This window comes from Lithobates pipiens, unplaced genomic scaffold (assembly GCF_037356315.1).
Source record: "Lithobates pipiens isolate NorthernLeopardFrog02 unplaced genomic scaffold, aLitPip1_a1.2 Scaffold_18, whole genome shotgun sequence".
Lineage (NCBI taxonomy): Eukaryota > Metazoa > Chordata > Amphibia > Anura > Ranidae > Lithobates > Lithobates pipiens.
Window position 1 is genome coordinate 2,342,827 of NW_027507758.1, and position 20,858 is coordinate 2,363,684.

A 20,858-nucleotide genomic window follows, 5' to 3' on the forward strand; every position below is an offset into this window, starting at 1 on the left:
ATGATTGGACGGCTGACAGAGAAGAGAATTCCTCAGCTATATATATATATATATCTCTATATAGATAACAAATATACAAAGAGGGGCCGGTGAGGGCCGGGTGACCTGCCTGACCTCTGGGGCCAGATCCTTCCTGTACTGTATTGTTCATCTCTGTACCCTTCATAGGCTCCCTGTAGGACATCTCCGGGCGTACGTGGCCGCTGCGGCGTACTCCTTCATTATTCTGGTACCGGGGGGTGGGGGGGGGGGGGATCACTTGAGTGATAAGGCAGATTAAGAGTCATTTGTGATGCAAATAACAATCCGTGTAAATGAGCCGAACATTTCCGACATTCCACCGTGCCGGGTTCACATTTCACCTTCTCACAACTCATGACCAATTAAAATAATGGCAGCCGGCAACACACCGCCTGGACTTATCACCGGGCTATTGATAGCTAACCAAAGTCACCAACCCCCCCCCCCCCCACCCCATCCATACTCCAACCCCCCCATCCCTCCACCCCTCCATACTCCAACCCCCCCCTCCATACTCCATCCCAGAGCAGATTATGAGGATCTGACTGGAGGAGGGTCACGTGGAGCTCACATGGTGTGGACCTTTAATAAGCCCTCTGGGGGGTATATAAGGAGTGGAACTCCAATGGTAGACATCAACCAGCGAGTCCAAGTCCAAGCTCACAGACCTCCAGACATCTCCACCTGACAACATGGGCCTTTCCGATAGCGAGCAGTCTGCCGTCGCTTCCCTCTGGGAGAAGGTCGCCCCTCAGACCAACAAACTGGGCGCCGAGTCCATGGAAAGGTAACTCAATGGGGGGGGGCATCTCCTACACCGCACACCAAAGGCAAAGAGACTCTTCACTTTATAAGAGAACTTTCCCTTAGCTTGGTATACAAGGTGATGCTCTACTGACTTCCATCGTCCAATCATGTGCCAGAAAAAAAAAAAAATTATTTTCCTTGCGTGTGATTGGGTATTATTCTCTACAAAGTGAATTTTCACAGAATTTACTAAGCAAAGGGAAATTTCTACTACAAAGTGAACAGACTATTTGCCTTTAATAAGTCAACAGCGTTGGGTGTCATGGACTCGCCACCACCAATGGGTGGATTTACAGAGAAGTTTGAGCAACTTTTCACTTTGTGTATTTTATATTCTTTATATTCTATATTTCTATATTTGTGTTCTGTATATACAATATTTATAGATATTCTTTATTTCTATATTCTCTGCATTTAATTTTTTTATATATTCTATAATTCTTTATTTCCACATAATCTATATATATTTCTATTTATATATATATATATATATATATAAAATTCTATATTCTATATTTTTATATTTCTACATATTCTATATATTTCTGTTACTATGTTCTATTTATTTTATTTGCTAAAGATTCTATATTTATATATTTCTACATATTCCATGTAATTATATTTTTATTTTCTATATATTCTATGAATTTCTATTTATATATGTTGTATATTTATATATTTCCAGATATTCTATACATTTCTATTTCTATGTCCTATATATTTTATTTGCTATATTTTTATATTCCCATATATTCTATACATTTCTATTTTATTTTTCTATATATTCTATATTTTTATATTTCTAGATTCTATATTTTATTTGCTAAAGATTCTATATTTATATAGTTCTACATATTCTATTTCTATATATTCTATGAATTTCTATTTATATGTTGTATATTTATATATTTCCAGATATTCTATATATTTCTATATTCTCTGTATTTGATTTTCTATGTATTCTATGATTCTATATATTTCTTTTTCTATGTACTATATATATATATATATATATATATATATATATTGTTGCTATATTTTCTATATTTCCCTATATTCTATCTATGTCTATTTTATTTTTCTAAATATTCTATATTCTTATATTTGTAGATATTCTATGTTTCTATATATGTCTATCTTCTATATATTTTATTTGCTATATTTTCTATATTTATATACTTCCATATAGTCTGTCTATTTCTATTTTATTTTTCTATATATTCTATATTTTATATTCTATATTTTTATATTCTATATTTAAAGCAAATCTAAACCCAAAAACAAAATGTGTAAATGTTGCAGCCTACTGTCCTTAGATGTGGTGGATTTATTTATTTATTTGTTTATTTTTAGGCTTTTGTTCCCTATATAATATATAATTAAATGTATTATTTTAATGCAAAAAAAAATAAAAATGTAAGCACTTGCGGCATGGAACTTTTGCTTGCCCTGTACAGCATAGCTCAGACTGGGGGGGAGGAAAAAGCTGCACAAGGAATCCAAGCGTTCATGTGCTGCCAGGGAGCGTGCTGATAGGAGGAGAGAGCAGAGTGATGGAGAGATGAGCTCATCAGTCTTCTGCTTCTCCTTTCACTGTCAACAAGACAAATATAGATGTAGAATATCCTCAGTTATGGAATAGATGTGAGAGCCTAATAACCAAAACGGAAGGTGCTGCTTCCCTACAAAGATGTGATTTCATATAAAAGTCTTATGAACCGCTACTTTTACACCCCTTTTATTTTCTGTGTTCTGTCTCTCCCGTGTATTCCTGTGAGGGGGACAAGACCAGTGAGGGATACTTATCTACAAGACGAGTGAGGGGTACTTACCTGCAAGATGAGTGAGGGGCACTTACCTGCAAGATGAGTGAGGGGCACTTACCTGCAAGATGAGTGAGGGGTACTTACCTGCAGCAGAGAAGAAAAAGATCTCCATTAGGCAGGGTGGCAGAGCTGAGCAAATCTCAGGACTGGATGGACAGGAATGCAAATCCTCTGGCAAATAAAGCAGCCCCTTTATATGTAATCCATCTGTGAATTCCGCTGTTTGGCTTGAGTTCCACCACCCCCACACCACTACTACACCCCCACCCCACTACTACACCCCCACCCCCACACCACTACTACACCACCCGGCATCCCACTGCTAATCATTAACTGACAAGCAACACATTGAATTGGGCGGCTCCCATTATTAGTCCTTAGTAGACCTGGAAGTTCTCATTAGTAATGCATATAATAGAGGCATCACCTGTAGATCAGGTGCATTGTGGGAGATGCATGAAGGATACACAGAGGATAAATACAGGATACATAGAGTATGCATGGAGGATACATGGGGGGGTACACAGAGGATACATGGGGGGTACACAGGATACATGGGGGTACACAGAGGATACATGGAGGGTACATAGAGGATACATGGGGGGTACATAGAGGATACATGGGGGGGTACATAAAGGATACATGGGGGGTACATGGAGGATACATGGGGGGGGGGTACACAGACGATATATAGAGGATACATTGGGGGTACATAGAGGATACATGGGGGGTACATAGAGGATACATGGGGGGAACATAGAGGATACATGGGGGGAACATAGAGGATACATGGGGGGGTACATAGAGTATACATGGAGGATACATGGGGGGTACACAGAGGATACATAGAAGATACATTGGGGGGTACATAGAGGATACATGGGGGGTACATAGAGTATGCATGGAGGATACATGGGGGGTACACAGAGGATACATAGAGGATACATTGGGGGGTACGTAGAGGATACATGGGGGGAACATAGAGGATACATGGGGGGAACATAGAGGATACATGGGGGGTACATGGTGGATACATGGGGGGTACATGGAGGATACATGGGGGCACATAGAAGATACATGGGGGGTATATAGAGGATACATGGGGGGAACATAGAGGATACATGGGGGAACATAGAGGATACATGGGGGCACATAGAGGATACATGGGGGGTATATAGAGGATACATGGGGGGGAACATAGAGGATACATGGGGGGGGGAACATAGAGGATACATGGGGGAACATAGAGGATACATGGGGGGTACATAGAGGATACACGGGGGCAAATAGAGGATACATGGGGGGTACATAGAGGATACATGGGGGGTACATAGAGCATGCATGGAGGATACATGGGGGGTACACAGAGGATACATAGAGGATACAGTTGGGTGTACGTAGAGGATACATGGGGGGTATATAGAGGATACATTGGGGGGTATGTAGAGGATACATGGGGGGTATATAGAGGATACATGGGGGGTACGTAGAGGATACATTGGGGGGTATATAGAGGATACATGGGGGGTACAGGTGTAAGGTGCCCCCCTGTTGTACATTCTGCACTGCGATGTTTTCAGATTTGCGACGGTTGTACTTGTAGTGCATTTTTAGTTTTGCTTTTCATAAATAACCCCCCATGGTGTGAATATCTAATCCACACTGCAGCTTCCCATCCCCCACATGTGGTGGCTGCATTCGTTTTCAAATTTTAGGCTTTTTTAACCTCAATTTTCACCTGGTGATCCTGCCAGTAACACACTTCCTGTCCTCGGGTGACAACGCTCATTCCGCGCCCTGTATCTATGGAGGAGCAGTGTTGTCAACCTACCACAGGACTATAGAACACCTTCCCCTTTCCTTATCTGCATAACACCTCCTCATTCACCCCAAAATAATATGGAGAGACCAATACTGACCTTCCAGCACCCCGACATTCACACAGCTTCAGCATGTAAGAACCGACCCCCCCCCCCCCCCATGTTACAATATATCCCCCCCAGGAATAGAATTCAATCATAGACTTTGTTATAACAGAAGATTCATTCCTTATTGATACGATTGGCTGCTGAGGGGATGTGATCGATACAGTGCCTTGGAAAAGTATTCATACCCCTTGACATTCCCCACATCCTGTCATGTTACAACCAAAAACATAAATGTATTTTGTTGGCATTTTATGTGATGGACCAACACAAAGTGTCACATAATTGTGAAGTGGAAGGAAAATGATAAAAGATACAAATAAATATGTGAAAAGTGTGGGGGAGGGGCATTTGTATTCAGCCCCCTTTACTCTGATACCCCTAACTTAGATCTAGAGGAACCAATCGCCTTCATAAGTCACCTAATTAATAAATAGAGTCCACCTGTGTGTCATTTAATCTCAGTATAAATACAGCTGTTCTGTGAAGCCCTCGGAGGTTTATTAGAGAACTTTGGTGAACAAACAGCATCATGAAGGCCAAGGAACACACCAGGCAGGTCAGGGATAAAGTTGTGGAGAAGTATAAAGCAGGGTTAGGTTATAATAAAATCTCCTGAGCTTTGACCATCTCACGGAGCTCTGTTCAATCCATCATTGGAAAATGGAAAGAGTATGGGCACAACCGCAAACCTACCAAGACACGGCCGTCCACCTAAACTGACCGGGCCGGCTCAGGGGGGAGAATCTGTCCACAGGACAACTATTAGTCGTCTCTCCACAAATCTGCCCTTTATGGAAGAGTGACAAGAAGAAAGACATTGGAGAAAGAAAGTCATAAGAAGTCCTGTTTGTAGTTTGTGAGAAGCCATGTGGGGGAGGGGACAGCAAACATGTGGAAGAAGGTGATCTGGTCAGAGGAGACCAACATTCAACTTTATGGCCTAAAAGTAAAACGCTATGTGTGGGGGAAACTAACACCGCCCATCCCCCGAACACACCATCCCCACCGTGAGACATGGTGGTGGCAGCATCATGTGGTGGGGATGGTTTTCTTCAGCAGGGACAGGGAAGCTGGTCAGAGATGATGGGAAGATGGATGGAGACAAATACAGGACAATCTTAGAAGAAAACCTGTTAGAGTCGGCAAAAGACTTGAGACCGGGGTGGAGGTTCCCCTTCCAGCAGGACAACGACCCGAAACATCCAGCCAGAGCTACAATGGAATGGTTTACATCAAAGCATATTCATGTGTTAGAATGGCCCAGTCACAGTCCAGACCTAAATCCCATTGAGAATCTGTGGCAAGACTTGAAAATTGCTGATCACAGACGCTCTCCATCCAATCTGACAGAGCTTGAGATATTCTACAAAGAAGAAGAATGGGCAGAAATGTCCTCTCTAGATGGGCAAAGCTGGTAGAGACACCCCCAAAAAGACTTGTAGAGAAAGGGGGTTCTACAAAGTATTGACTCCGGGGGGCGCCATACAAATGCCCCTCCCCCACACTTTTCACATATTTATTTGTATCATTTATAATTTTCCTTCCACTTCACAATTATGTGACACTTTGTGTTGGTTCATCACATAAAATCCCAAATAAAATACATTTATGGTTTTGGTTGTAACAAAATGTGGGGAATTTCAAGGGGTATGAATACTTTTTCAAGGTGCTGTGTACATTGTAGGACTTTGTTATATGTGATGGAAGAATTTGTGTCCCCCGAGATCCACCCCCCCCCCCCCCCCCCCCGCCTTCCTGTACTTAAAGTGAGCATTGTAGTGTATCTGACCTGCAAAGCCCATCCCCCAACTTATCCCAACACAAGGCTCAGTCCACCTAAAAGTGACATTTCCTCTATAAATGCAGCCTGATAACACAAGTCACCCCCCAACCTCTGAACTGTCTGGAGTGCAACAGGAGCTCCCAACCATAAAAGCTTCAAAAGAGCCTTATACTGGTTTGCATCATTGAGAATGCAGCAGATGAAATGAGACTCTCTCAAAGCCAATAGTCTGGGCAGGCCGCTGTCACTGCAGGTTGTTCCATCTGATGGAGGAATCTACTGAGTGATTTCACTCTTTACTATAGTTGGACATTTAAAGCTCAATTCCAGTTTTAACTCAACTCAAGTCCAAGGGCACTCCCAGATTGACCCCCACCACCCCCCACCGCCCACCCACCCCCCACCCCCTCCATCACCCCCACCCCCCACCCCCTCCATCACCATTTTATAAAATTCTTCTTTATACATATATGTATGAGGTATAAGTCCTTGTACCCGCTGACATGGGCTTACAGAAAATGGGTTGAATGTCAGTCCACCCAAAAGAGGACCATGGAGGAGGACATGGAGGAGGACATGGAGGAGCACATGGAGGAGGACATGGAGGAGGACATGGAGGAGGACATGGAGGAGGACATGGAGGAGGACATGGAGGAGGACATGGAGGAGGACATGGTGGGGAGTGTGGAGAAGGTGAGTATTGCTTGCCGTTCATTTCCAACAGGCGGTGCTGAGGAACCAATTTATACAATAAAAAGGATGGAGTTGGGCTTTAAAGTGTGTAGCTATTAAGTTATATAGTACTATAGATCACCTATAGACCTAAAGAGTCTTCCTATAGTACTATAGATCATCTGTACACCTAAAGGGCCTTCCTATAGTACTATAGATCATCTGTACACCTAAAGAGCCTTTCTATAGTACTATAGATCATCTATAGACCTAAAGAGCCTTTCTATAGTACTATAGATCATCTGTACACCTTAAGGGCCTTCCTATAGTACTATAGATCATCTATAGACCTAAAGAGCCTTTCTATAGTACTATAGATCATCTGCACACCTAAAGAGTCTTTCTATAGTACTATAGATCATCTGTACACCTTAAGGGCCTTCCTATAGTACTATAGATCATCTATAGACCTAAAGAGCCTTTCTATAGTACTATAGATCATCTGTACACCTAAAGAGTCTTCCTATAGTACTATAGATCACCTATAGACCTAAAGAGCCTTTCTATAGTACTATAGATCATCTGTACACCTAAAGAGTCTTCCTATAGTACTATAGATCATCTATAGACCTAAAGAGCCTTTCTATAGTACTATAGATCATCTGTAGACCTAAAGAGCCTTCCTATAGTACTATAGATCATCTATAGACCTAAAGAGCCTTTCTATAGTACTATAGATCATCTGTACACCTAAAGAGTCTTCCTATAGTACTATAGATCATCTGCACACCTAAAGAGCCTTTCTATAGTACTATAGATCATCTGTACACCTAAAGAGTCTTCTTATAGTACTATAGATCATCTGTACACCTAAAGAGTCTTTTTATAGTACTATAGATCATCTGTACACCTAAAGAGTCTTCCTATAGTACTATAGATCATCTATAGACCTAAAGAGCCTTTCTATAGTACTATAGATCATCTGTACACCTAAAGAGTCTTTCTATAGTACTATAGATCATCTGTACACCTAAAGAGTCTTTCTATAGTACTATAGATCATCTGTACACCTAAAGAGTCTTTCTATAGTACTATAGATCATCTGTACACCTAAAGAGTCTTTCTATAGTACTATAGATCATCTGTAGACCTAAAGAGCCTTCCTATAGTACTATAGATCATCTGTACACCTAAAGAGTCTTCCTATAGTACTATAGATCACCTATAGACCTAAAGAGCCTTTCTATAGTACTATAGATCATCTGTACACCTAAAGAGTCTTCCTATAGTACTATAGATCATCTGCACACCTAAAGAGTCTTCCTATAGTACTATAGATCATCTGTAGACCTAAAGAGCCTTTCTATAGTACTATAGATCATCTATAGACCTAAAGAGCCTTTCTATAGTACTATAGATCATCTGTACACCTAAAGAGTCTTTCTATAGTACTATAGATCATCTGTACACCTAAAGAGTCTTTCTATAGTACTATAGATCATCTGTACACCTAAAGAGTCTTCTTATAGTACTATAGATCATCTGTACACCTAAAGAGTCTTTTTATAGTACTATAGATCATCTGTACACCTAAAGAGTCTTCCTATAGTACTATAGATCATCTATAGACCTAAAGAGCCTTTCTATAGTACTATAGATCATCTGTACACCTAAAGAGTCTTTCTATAGTACTATAGATCATCTGTACACCTAAAGAGTCTTTCTATAGTACTATAGATCATCTGTACACCTAAAGAGTCTTTCTATAGTACTATAGACCATCTGTAGATCCAAGGATCATTTATATAGTCTTATAGATAATCTGTAGATCCAAAGAGCCTTCCTATAGTACTATAGATCATCTATAGACCTAAAGAGTCTTTCTATAGTACTATAGATCATCTATAGACCTAAAGAGTCTTTCTATAGTACTATAGATCATCTGTAGACCTAAAGAGCCTTCCTATAGTACTATAGATCATCTGTAGATCCAATGGGCATTCCTACAATACTATAGACCATCTGTAGATCCAAGGATCATTTTTATAGTACTATAGATAATCTGTAGATCCAATGGGCTTTCCTATAGTATTATAGACCATCTGTAGATTAAATGGGCCTTCCTATAGTACTATAACTCATCTGTAGATCCAATGGGCTTTCCTGAAGTACTATAGATCATCTGTAGATCCAACGGGCCTTCCTATAGTACTATAGGCCATCTGTAGATCCAACGATCCTTTTTATAGTACTATAGATAATCTGTAGATCCAATGGGCCTTCCTATAGTATTATAGACCATCTGTAGAGCCAAGGAGCCGTCCTATAGTATTATAGACCATCTGTAGAGCCAAGGAGTCGTTCTATAGTGCTATGGATAATCTGTGACTGTGAAGAGGCTCTATCATTAATATCTCTTGTTTTCTGCACTATCTGGAGCAGCCATTATAATTAATCTGATTTCTTCAACAGGCTCTTCCAGAACAACCCGGAGACCAAGTCCTTCTTTAGCCGTTTTGACATTAGTCCCGGCTCTCAGGACCTCCTGACCCATGGAGGAAAGATCTTCGGTGCCCTTGGAGAAGCCGTAAAGAGCGTGGACAACCTGCAGAAGTACCAGGACCTCCACACCAACAAGCTGAAGCTGAGCGCGGACCACATGAAGGTAGGTACAGACTCCTCCCCTTCTCCATACACGTACACTATGGGGGAAGCCAAATTAAGAGTTTTTTTTATCAAATTTCTGTAAAAATTAGATTTCTGTGAAATGTCACCATTTCATGGAAGTGTCGATGGGGAAGGCAGAATGGAGGTGGTTATTAGGAGGGGGCACTGAGGTCTACAGAAGCTTCTTTCACCTGTCCAGGACCTGTTTTCTCATCTCCTCCATACCCCTCACAGGTTCTGCCTTCTCCAGGCTCCATCACCTCCCCTCTACATCTCGCACCACTAATCCCATAAAGTATGAAGGACGTAATGAATCCAGCAGCGGCGGAGACATTAGACTCGTGACCTGCCTCTATGGGGCTTAACCATAGAGCATGGGGGATGGGGAAGAATGGGAGTATATAGTATATACACATATTCTATGCATATCGTGGACCCAACAAATGCCACGTTATTAGTTTAGGTTTCCCTGTAGTCAAAAAAAATAAAATCAGTGTAAAATGCCACAAATATCACAACAATTTATAAAAACTATCCAAAATCTTCCTCCAAATTCCCCAAAATAACTCTGCCCCCCCCCGTAGAGTCGGCGCCATTGTGGGCGTCATTCACATGTTCTCACCAACCACCATGTTTCATCGATTCTTTTATTTTTTTTTCCTTTTTCTCCCCCCCCCCAGCTGCTGTCTGTTGCCATCCTTGAGGTCTTTGCTGCCCACTTCGGAGGAGAAGTCAACCAAGCCGCCTGGAACAAGTTCCTGGGTGAGGTCGGAGCCATCCTGACTTCCAGCTAATCGTCCCACCAAGGCGACTCCTGAGAATCCAATATGGCGGTATTAACTCTTCAGGGAAGGGTGCTTGACCACAAGTGCTGATCGACCTCAATGTTTAGTCTTCTCTCTGCATGTCTGACACTCTCCTCCCCTCCCCCCTCTAGTATATATTGTTTACTCCTAACATTGACTATAACATGTAATATCTGTAATATAAATGTATTCGTAGCGCCACAATGTGTCCAAAGTAACCTCACATATAATAAACTCGTGTTTTCTGCCCTTGTACCTCCGAGTCTCCTCTCATTTCACTGCATGGGGCCGTAAATCCGCACTTCTAGGAAGTAAATACTCAACACCGGGCCTAAGGCTGAATGCCCATAGTTATATAGTTACATACACTACATGGTTACATACAGTGCCTTGCGAAAGTATTCGGCCCCCTTGAACTTTTCAACCTTTTGCCACATTTCAGGCTTCAAACATAAAGATATAACATTTTTATTTTTTGTGAAGAATCACCAACAAGTGGGACACAATTGTGAAGTGGAACGAAATCTATTGGATTTTTGAAACTTTTTTAACTAATAAAAAAATGAAAAGTGGGGCGTGCAAAATGATTCGGCCCCCTTGCGTTAATACTTTGTAGAGCCACCTTTTGCTGTGATTACAGCTGCAAGTCGCTTGGGGTGTCTCTATCAGTTTTGCACATCGAGAGACGGCCAGGTCTTGGTAGATTTGCAGTGGTCTGATACTCCTTCCATTTCAAAATGATCGCTTGCACAGTGCTCCTTGGGATGTTTAAAGCTTGGGAAATCTTTTTGTATCCAAATCCGGCTTTAAACTTCTCCACAACAGTATTACGGACCTGCCTGGTGTGTTCCTTGGTCTTCATGATGCTCTCTGCGCTTTCAACAGAACCCTGAGACTATCACAGAGCAGGTGCATTTATACAGAGACTTGATTACACACAAGTGGATTCTATTTATCACCATCAGTCATTTAGGACAACATTGGATCATTCAGAGATCCTCGCTGAACTTCTGGAGTGAGTTTGCTGCACTGAAAGTAAAGGGGCCGAATCATTTTGCACGCACCACTTTTCAGTTTTTTATTTGCTAAAAAAGTTTAAAATATCCAATAGATTTCATTCCACTTCACAATTGTGTCCCACTTGTTGGTGATTCTTCACAAAAAATTAAAATTTTATATCTTTATGTTTGAAGCCTGAAATGTGGCAAAAGGTTGAAAAGTTCAAGGGGGCCGAATACTTTCACAAGGCACTGTATGTATGAAATGATTCTGGGGGGCTCCAGTCTATTACATGTTTCCTTTCTTCTCCATTCGCCATGTCCTGATGAATCCCAGGAACGCGTTGGCTTTATCTTATGTTGACTAGTAATACAAAGATTCTGTAGATTAGAAAATGTTTCTGGCGTTTTTCCACCTTGCACACTAATGGACCCGCTTATGTGCTAGAGCAGGGGGTCCCCAATTCCTGGGGCTGCGGAAAGCGGTGGCGGTCCATGGCCTGTTGCTAAGCAGGCCACACAGCAGAAGATGAGCGGTAACGGCGGTCCGCACCGGGCTACCGCAGCATACAGGCATGCCCGTGTGCCCTCTCCCGGCTCCTCCGCCCCGCCCGCTCGGCCGACAATGTCATCCTATCAGCAGGGCAGGGGGGCGGGAGGAGCTGCAGTTAAGAACGGAGAGCTCTTCCCACCCCATGCCCTGGTGATAGGATGGCATGGTCGGCTGAGCGGGTGGGCGGAGGAGCCGGGAGAGGGCACACGGACTGTTACCAGCCTCTGCCCTGCAGGTAGGAGTCCTGAGCAGGAGAGGCAGAGATTGATGTTAGAGAGGAAAGCAGAGGAGGGGGCAGACTGCAGGGGCACTGTAATGTAAACGGGGCTGTGGTATAAAGGGGACTGCATTGTAAGGGGGGCACTGTAATGTAAATGGGGGCCGTGATGTAAAAGGCACTGCAAAGGGGGCACTGTAATGTAAAGAGGGGCTGCGATGTAAAGGGTACTGCACTGTAATGTAAAGGGGGGCTGTGATGTAAAGGGGACTGCACTGTAATATAAAGGGCGCTGCACTGTAAAGGGGCTCTGTTACAGTGCCCCCTTTACATCACAGCCCCCTTTACATTACAGTGCTCCCTTTACGGTGCAGTCCCCTTCTTCACATCACAGCCCCCCCCCCCTTTACAGTGCAGTCCTCTTTTTATTACAGTGCCCCCTTCACATAACAGCCCCCCCTTTACATTACAGTGCCCCCTTTACTGAGCAGTCCACGTTACATTAATGTAAAGGGGGCTGCACCTGTAAAGGGGGCTGCGATGTGAAGGGGAACTGGAGGACACTGTGGGACTGCTTTACAGGGGGGAAATGTGATATAAAGGGGACTGTGGACACTGATATAAATGAGGGACTGTGCTGTAAAGGGGGGGGTTGTGGTGTGAAGGGGGCTGGGGACAGACTTTGTGAATATCCCATCCCCCGACCAGTCCACCACCCTCTCCCAGCCCATGGATCCCCCCCCCCCCCAGGGAAATTGGCTACCATGAAACCGGTCACTGGAGCCATAAAGTTTGGGGACCGCTGTGCTAGAGGATGACTTCATAGATAAAGGATGAGCTATTGGCCCAATACTGCCCGTGGGGTGGAGGGTCAGAATACAGCCCATGTAATCTGAAATACATTGTAGACATGATAAAACTTTATTTCATGTGGTGCTATAGCTGATGTACTGTGTGTATATATATATATATATATATATATATATATATATATATATATATATATATATAGTAGATTAAATAATACTGCCAGTATGAAAAGCTTACCTTGTCCGCTATTATACAGCAGCAGTCCATCCACAGGAAATCTTGAATTAAGTCATCATCTGTAATGGAAGTACAAATATTTGGACACATAAAATAAAATACACATTAAGAGTGCTCCGACTCAGAAAAAGGTTCCTGTACTACTTTTGGGCGACCTCGGGGGCGACTTGCATTGACTTCTATACAGAAGTCATCTGCAAGTTGCCGCTGAGGTCGCGGGCAGGTCGCGGCGAGGCAAGTCGGAGTGCCTCGCCTCGCCTGCAGTGTGAACCGGCCCTAAAGTGAAAATTGAAGAATAAGGGCCGGTTCACACAGCGATGCGCGGCGAGGCGTCTCCGACTTGCCTCGCCGTGACCTGCACGGACCTCAGCGGCGACTTGCAGAGGACTTCTGTATAGAAGTCAATGCAAGTCGCCCCCGAAGTCGCCCCGAAGTAGTACAGGAACCTTTTTTCTGAGTCGGAGCGACTCGAGTCGCTCCTCTCAGAACGGTTCCATAGTACTGAATGGGGGCGACTTGCGGGAGCGAGGCGAGGCGAGCCGTGTCGCCTCGCCTCGCGCCGCAGTGTGAACCGGCCCTAAGACTCCTTATATGTTTTACCTCTTGAAGCTGATCTAACGGGTCCCATCCCCTCTCCTCAGTGATCCGGTAGCCACGGCCCCTGGAGTTTGGTAACACCCCTCGCCGATAGTCCTTCCATCTCCTGGCCGTGTCGGCACAGTAGAGCCCCATTAGTAGGCTGCGGGTCCCGTCTCTCTGTGTCCCCTAGACAGAGATGCAGGTAGTTGGGCCCCAGAAGCTGCCATGAGGGTCCCCTGGCCTAGAGACAGAGGAATTAAGTTGGCTATACATGGATAGAAATTTGACTGGTTAAAGTGGAGTTCTACCCAAAAGTGGAATCTCCGCTTATCTCCCCCCCGGTACCACATTTGGCACCTTTCAGGGGGGGAGAGGGGGAGCGGGTACCTGTTTTTGTCAGGTACCCCTTTCCCCACTTCTGGGAGAGTGCACACCGTGGCCGCCGTCCCTCGGAAGTTTGCCCCTCCTCCTCCGCTAACGGGCCACTTATGCCCCATACACACAATCAGAAATTCTGCCAGCAAACATCGGATGAGAGCTTTGGTCAGAAATTCCAACCGTGTGTACGCTCCATCGGGACTTTTGCTGGCAGAATTCCAGCCAGCAAAAGATTGAGAGCGGGTTCTCTATTTTTCGGTCGGAAAAAAGTTCCTATCCGAAAATGCGTTTGTCTGTATGCAAATTCGGACGAGCAAAAAAAAAATCACGCACGCTCAGAAACAAATCGGCGCATGCTTTGAAGCATTTCGGAAGCAACTTGATTTCTCGGCTGGTCGTAGTGTTGTACGTCACCGCGTTCTTGATGGTTAAAAGTTCAGAGAACTTTCGTGTGACCCGTGTGTACGCAAGCCAAGCTTGAGCGCAATTCTGTCGAAAAACCATCCAAGTTTTTTCTGACGGAATTTCTGAATCGTGTGAATGGGGCATCAGAAAGCTTCACCGCCGTTTTCCCTTACCATGAATGGCGGCGGCGGCAGCACCTGAGAGCCGATCGGCTGGGGTGCGGACATTGCGGAAAAGTAAGTGCCCTAATATTAAAAGAGCAGCTACAGAATTTGTAGCTGCTGACTTTTCATTTTTAGTGGGGGGGCGGGGCATAACTCCTCTTTAAGTAGGGACTGGCTGAATTTCAATTCATGTATGGGCACTGTGATTGCCAATCTGTCTGATTTTCCTCACCCGATCAGCACTGCAGACTATATCCCGCAGCGCTGATCAGTGTATCCTGACAGTGGGAAGTCTCCCCGCCATCACAATACAATAGTGCAGCGGGGAGGATTCCCCATCCACTTATCTGCCCACCTGACCCTAAACCTCCACAACAACAAAATTTCCTCTCTGGGCCTAAAGAGGAACTTCACTTTATTTTTATAAAAGTCAAGTGCTACAGTGTATCCACCTCGACACCCGCCCTTTTCTGGCACTTTTTGTTATTTATATTTTTTGCTAGAAAATTACTTAGAACCCCCAAACATATAATATATATATAGTATACACACAGTGGGGGGGGGGGGGGGGGGTGGAAAGTATTCAGACCTCATTACATGTTTCACTCTTTGTTATATTGCAGCCATTTGCTAAAATCATTTAAGTTCATTTTTTTCCTCATTAATGTACACACAGCGCCCCCTAGTGACAGGAAAAAAACACAGAATTGGTGACATTTTTGCAGATTTCTTAACCCCTTGCTTACTGGGCACTTAAACCCCCCTCCTGTCCAGACCAATTTTCAGCTTTCAGCGCTGATGCACTTTGAATGACAATTACGCGGTCATACAACACTGTACTCAAATGACATTTTTATCATTTTTTTCCACAAATAGAGCTTTCTTTTGGTGGTATTTAGTTACAGCTCAGAGATTTATTTTTTGCTCAACAAACAAAAAAAGATGCAAAAAAATAAAATAAAAAAATCATGTTTAATAGTTTGTTATAAAATTTTGCAAACAGGTCATTTTTCTCCTTCATTGAAGTGCGCGGATGAGGCGGCACTGATAGGCTGCATTGGTGGGCACTGATAGGCTGCACTGGTGGGTACTGATAGGCACAGTTAAGCGGCACTAATAGGCACAGATAAGGCAGTACTGATGGGCACAGATAAGGCGGCACTGATGGGCAAAGATGGGCACAGATAAGATGGCACGGATGGGTGGCACGGATGGGTGGCACTAATAGGTACCACTGATAGTTGGGGCTGATGGACACTGATAGGTGGCACTGATAGGTGGCTCTGATAGGTGGCACTGCTGGGCACTGATGGGCGGCACTGCTGGGCACTGGTAGATGACACTGATGGGCACGGATATGTGGCACTGGGGTGCAGCACCGTTGTTGAGGCAGATTGTGGGCACTGCTGGGTGGCACTATGGGCACTGCTGGGTGGCACTATGGGCACTGCTGGGTGGCACTGACGGGGGGCACTTGTTTTTTAATGAGGTGGCACTGGCAGGGGGCAGGTGGGCACTGGCAGGGGGCAGGTGGGCACTGGCAGGCTGGCCGGTGATTGCTTTTTTTTCTCCTTGTGCTGTCAGCGCGAGGAGGAATAATAGCCGATTACCGGCTCCATTGTATCACATGATCAGCTGTCATTGGCTGACAGCTGATCACGTGAAAGGGGTCGGGATCGACCCATTGCTCGGATCAGTGATCAGGTGAGTCTCATAGACTCGCCGATCACAGAGCGCAGGCCGCTCGTGCAGGGGACGACGTCAATAGACGTAGTCCCGGCAAAGGAGGTCCGCCGCTGTAGCCGTCATTTGGCTATAGCACGGGTCTCAAGTGGTTAAAAAAGAAAACCAGAACTATCACCTGGTCCTCAGTATCCAGACCCTTTGCTGTGACACTCATATATATAACTCAGGTGATGTCCATTTCTTCCGATCATCCATGAGATGGTTCTACACCTTCATGTGAGTCCAGCTGTGTGTTGATTATACTGATTGGACTTCATTAGGAAAGCCGCACACCTGTCTATATAAGACCTTCCAGCTCACAGTGCATGTCAGAGCAAATGAGAATCATGAGGTCAAAGGAACGGCCTGAAGAGCTCAGAGACAGAATTGTGGTCTCCATTAATCTCTATGGCCAGCCATGTGAAATGTCAGATCATCTACCAGGCGCACCAGTGAAAACGGTAAGCCCGAGGACCACCGGGGAGCGGGGGGCGACCAGCGAGTAGGACGATGAAGCTGTCAGCTTTATCCATAACCCGATAAACCATTTACAAGCTGTAACGTGTATATATATATATATATATATATATATATATATATATATATATATATATATATATATGTATTGAGGGCGGCAGGTGGATTTGCAGTACTGCAGCTGCTGACTTCAGATACTTATCTCTGCCTGGAATCCAGTGCTCTCTTCCTGCAGCCGCTTCCGCTTACCACGGCGGGTCCCTTGCGCCGCCATCTTGGATACAGCCGCCCCCCTCCCCCACCGTGCGTGCATGAGCGCATGAGGAATTTTGGGATTGCTCCTGCAGCCTTCTGGGACATGGAGCGTTCTCCAGGAGGCTGCAGGAAAGGGCAAGGAACGCCATTTATCTCCTAGGTGAGGATTGTGGAAATGAGAGCGGGTACCAAGAAAAATCTGAAAAAATAGCGTAGGGTCCCCCCTACCCTGAAACCCCCCCCCCCCTCCATTGTTGTGGCCCGGTATGATTCCGGAGGGGGCGCTCGCTTGTCCCCACCCCCTTCCTGGCCTGCCAGGATACATGCTCAGATAAGGTTCTGGTACAGATATTGGGGGAGGGGGGGGGGAATCGAAGGGCCTGGTATGGATTGGGGGGGGGGAAATCGAAGGGCCTGGTATGGATTGGGGGGGGGGAATCGAAGGGCCTGGTATGGATTGGGGGGGGGCCATGCTGTTTTTTTTTTCCTAAACTTTTAATTGCTGCCAATTCTTTTGTTACATTCAGCTATAAAGCGGGGGAACCGCTGACAGCTGATGAGTTATCGGTTGATAAGCGGAGCTCCACCCAAAAAGGGGAAGTTACGCTTTAAATACTCCTCCCCTGACACATTTGGCATATCATTTTATTTATTTTTTGGGGGCGGGGGGGGGGGGGCGTGTACCTAGTTTTGACAGGTACCGCTCCCACTTTCAATCGGATCGCCTAGGATCTGCCCCTCCTTTCATGCCACTCATCTGGGACACGTTGTAGGTCCGGAGGACCACTCAGGACAGGCAGCATGACTTGGCTGCGAAGCCGCAACTGTCAAAAAAAGTGCCAAAAAAGGTCTGGGGGGGGGGGGTGGTAAGGGAGGGACCCCATGCCATTTTTTTCTGATTTTTATTGGTACCCGCTCTCATTTCCACAATCCTGAGGGGGGGTCTTTAAATGGATAACTAAGCCCTGTGGAAAGGACGCAACGCGTCGGGAGCTGTGCCCTGCACGGAGTTGGGCTGAAGCTGCTTTCATTCATGGACTTTCTTGGAGGGCAGCGCTTTGGGTTTCCTTTGCCTTGGTTGTGTACATAAAGCCGGGATGAGCCCCTCCCCCCCCCTCACCGGAGTTGGGGGATGGAGACCTGGAGCGACACCCAAAGCTTTCCTGGTTACCCGTCACTATAAATAACTCCTCTGCAAAAAAATGAGAAAAGATTTTTTTGAAGTAATGGAGGAGAGAGAATACGGAGAGACTTACGGAAGAGTTGGAAGAAGGCGCTCATCTCCTGGCGCTGTATGACCAGGCACAGTCCTCGGGGGCGTTTCACAGCAGTGCTGTTGTGCGTTTCCTCTTTATAGCGCTTCATCAGGAGCTTGTTCTGCTGGGGGGGTCTGGATGCAGATCGGACGTACACTGTGACCGTGGCGGGCGTCTGACTGCGGGACGGCGGGACGTATCTCATGTCCGGAGCAATCTACAGACAGAAGAGATTGTGGTGGAGAACGCACATGTGAGAGCGGCAATGAGAACTAAATTCCAGACACACCGATAAATACCCCCCCTCCTCCCCCGCCCCCGGGGGCTGCTCCACCTGACAAAGACTTTGTATAATCTGTCTCTCCCATCACTGGGCAGTGACAGAAGCCTCAGCTCATTGATTCGCTTATCTCTCTGCTGTCTCCTCCTATCAGCATGCTCCATGCATTGCTGCACAACTGACTGGCTGCTTCTTCTGCAGCAAACCTAAGCCTTGCTGTATAGTAGAGAAAAAAGAGAGGAGGACAGAACTCCTCCTACAGATCCTGCGCTTCTCTGTGCGGCTGCAGCACCCCCTTGTCTCTGCCTCCCCTGGTCTCTCAGCATTCAGCTGACTCCAGCCCTCCTCCGGACCTCCTCCAGACCTCCTCCAGACCCTGCACTTTCTGCTTCCCAGCTCCGCCCCCAACTTCTCCCTGGCAGCAGCACAAAGCAAGGGGGTGCACTGTGATATAAGGGAGGGTGAGGGGCTGGTAATGCTGAGGTGGAACTGTCACTGCCGCAGGCCTATGGGAGCGGAAGAACTGTCTCTATCATGGTGGCAGGCCTATGGTGGCCCCTGTCATGGTGGCAGGCCTATGGTGGCCCCTGTCATGGTGGCAGGCCTATGGTGGCCCCTGTCATGGTGGCAGGCCTATGGTGGCCCTGTCATGGTGGCAGGCCTACGGTGGCCCCTGTCATGGTGGCAGGCCTACGGTGGCCCCTGTCATGGTGGCAGGCTTATGGGAGCCGCTGTCATGGTGGCAGGCCTATGGTGGCCCCTTTCCTGGAGGCAGGCCTATGGTGGCCCCTTTCCTGGAGGCAGGCCTATGGTGGCAGGCATATGGTGGTTCCTGTCATGGTGGCAGACCTATGATGGCCCCTGTAATGGTGGGAGACTTATGGTGTAGGGGCCCCTGTAGTGAGGACTGTGTAGAGGCTCCTGTGTGTGACTGTGTAGGGGCCCCTGAGGATTGTATAGAGGCCCCTGTAGTTAGGACTGTGTAGGGGCCCCAGGAGGAGAACTGTGTAGGGGCCCCAGGAGAACTGTGTAGGGGCCCTGTAGTGAGGACTGTATAAGGGCCCCTGAGGACTGTGTAGAGGATCCCTGTGGATGACTGTGTAGGGGGCCCTGTGGAGGATTGTATAGGGGCCCTGTAGTTCGGACAGTGTAGGGGCCCCTGAGGACGGTGTAGGGGCCCCTGAGGGCAATGTAGGTGCTCCTATATTTAGGACAGTGTAGGGGCCCCTGAGGACAGTATAGGGGCCCCTGTGGACAGTGTAGGGGCCCCTGAGAAGTACAGTGTAGGGCCCCCTGAGGACTATATTGGGGCCCCTGAGGACAGTGTAGGGCCCCCGAGGACTGTACTGGGGCCCCTGAGGACAGTGTAGGGGCCCTGAGGACAGTGTAGGGGCCCCTGAGGACTCTATTGGGGCCCCTGTGGACAGTGGAGGGGCCCTGAGGAGTGTAGGGCCCCGGAGGACAGTGTAGGGGCCCCTGTGGACAAAGTAGGGGCCCCTGAGGACAGTGGAGGAGCCCCTGAGTACAGTTTAGGGACCCCTGTGGACAGTGGAGGGGCCCCTCTCTACCTCGCACATTTCTCTCACAGACTCCATTTGGCGCCCAGGCGGGGAGAAGATCTCTCCACCAATCAGCAGCGATAACACACTGTGGCTCACCAATCACAGGTCAGCACCACTTGGGCTGTATTCTACCAATGAGCTCCGCCCACACTCTGACTTCTGACCAATCATGGCGAGCCCTGATCTCCGCCCAACCACAGCGCAGCTCCACTCCGGACTTCACCAATGAGGCGTCCCCCTCGGGTCCTGCCCAATGACAGCACACCTCCCCTGGGGCTGAGGTGTTTCCCGCCCAAACATCCCGCCAATCACCGGCCGTCTCCGATGAGGACTTCCCCATTGTACGGCCATAGAGGATCCTGGGACGGGGAAATCGCCTCAGGATCATTACTGCGGTCAAGCCAGCCGCCAAAAAAAAGGTGTGTGCGCCTATTAGGATGAGTACGGTAGTG

The 20,858-nt window shown here is 46.4% G+C and overlaps 1 protein-coding gene across 1 annotated transcript; it reads left to right on the forward strand.

Moving 5' to 3' along the window:
* The first annotated feature begins 641 nt into the window (after positions 1 to 641).
* On the forward strand, positions 642 to 10,765 carry LOC143986945 (hemoglobin heart muscle subunit alpha-type). The gene is made up of 3 exons (XM_077485358.1): positions 642 to 808; positions 9,510 to 9,702; positions 10,385 to 10,765. The coding sequence occupies exons 1-3, from the start codon at positions 714 to 716 to the stop codon at positions 10,496 to 10,498; spliced, it is 402 nt and encodes a 133-aa protein (XP_077341484.1). The 5' UTR covers positions 642 to 713; the 3' UTR covers positions 10,499 to 10,765.
* The last annotated feature ends 10,093 nt before the right edge of the window (positions 10,766 to 20,858 follow it).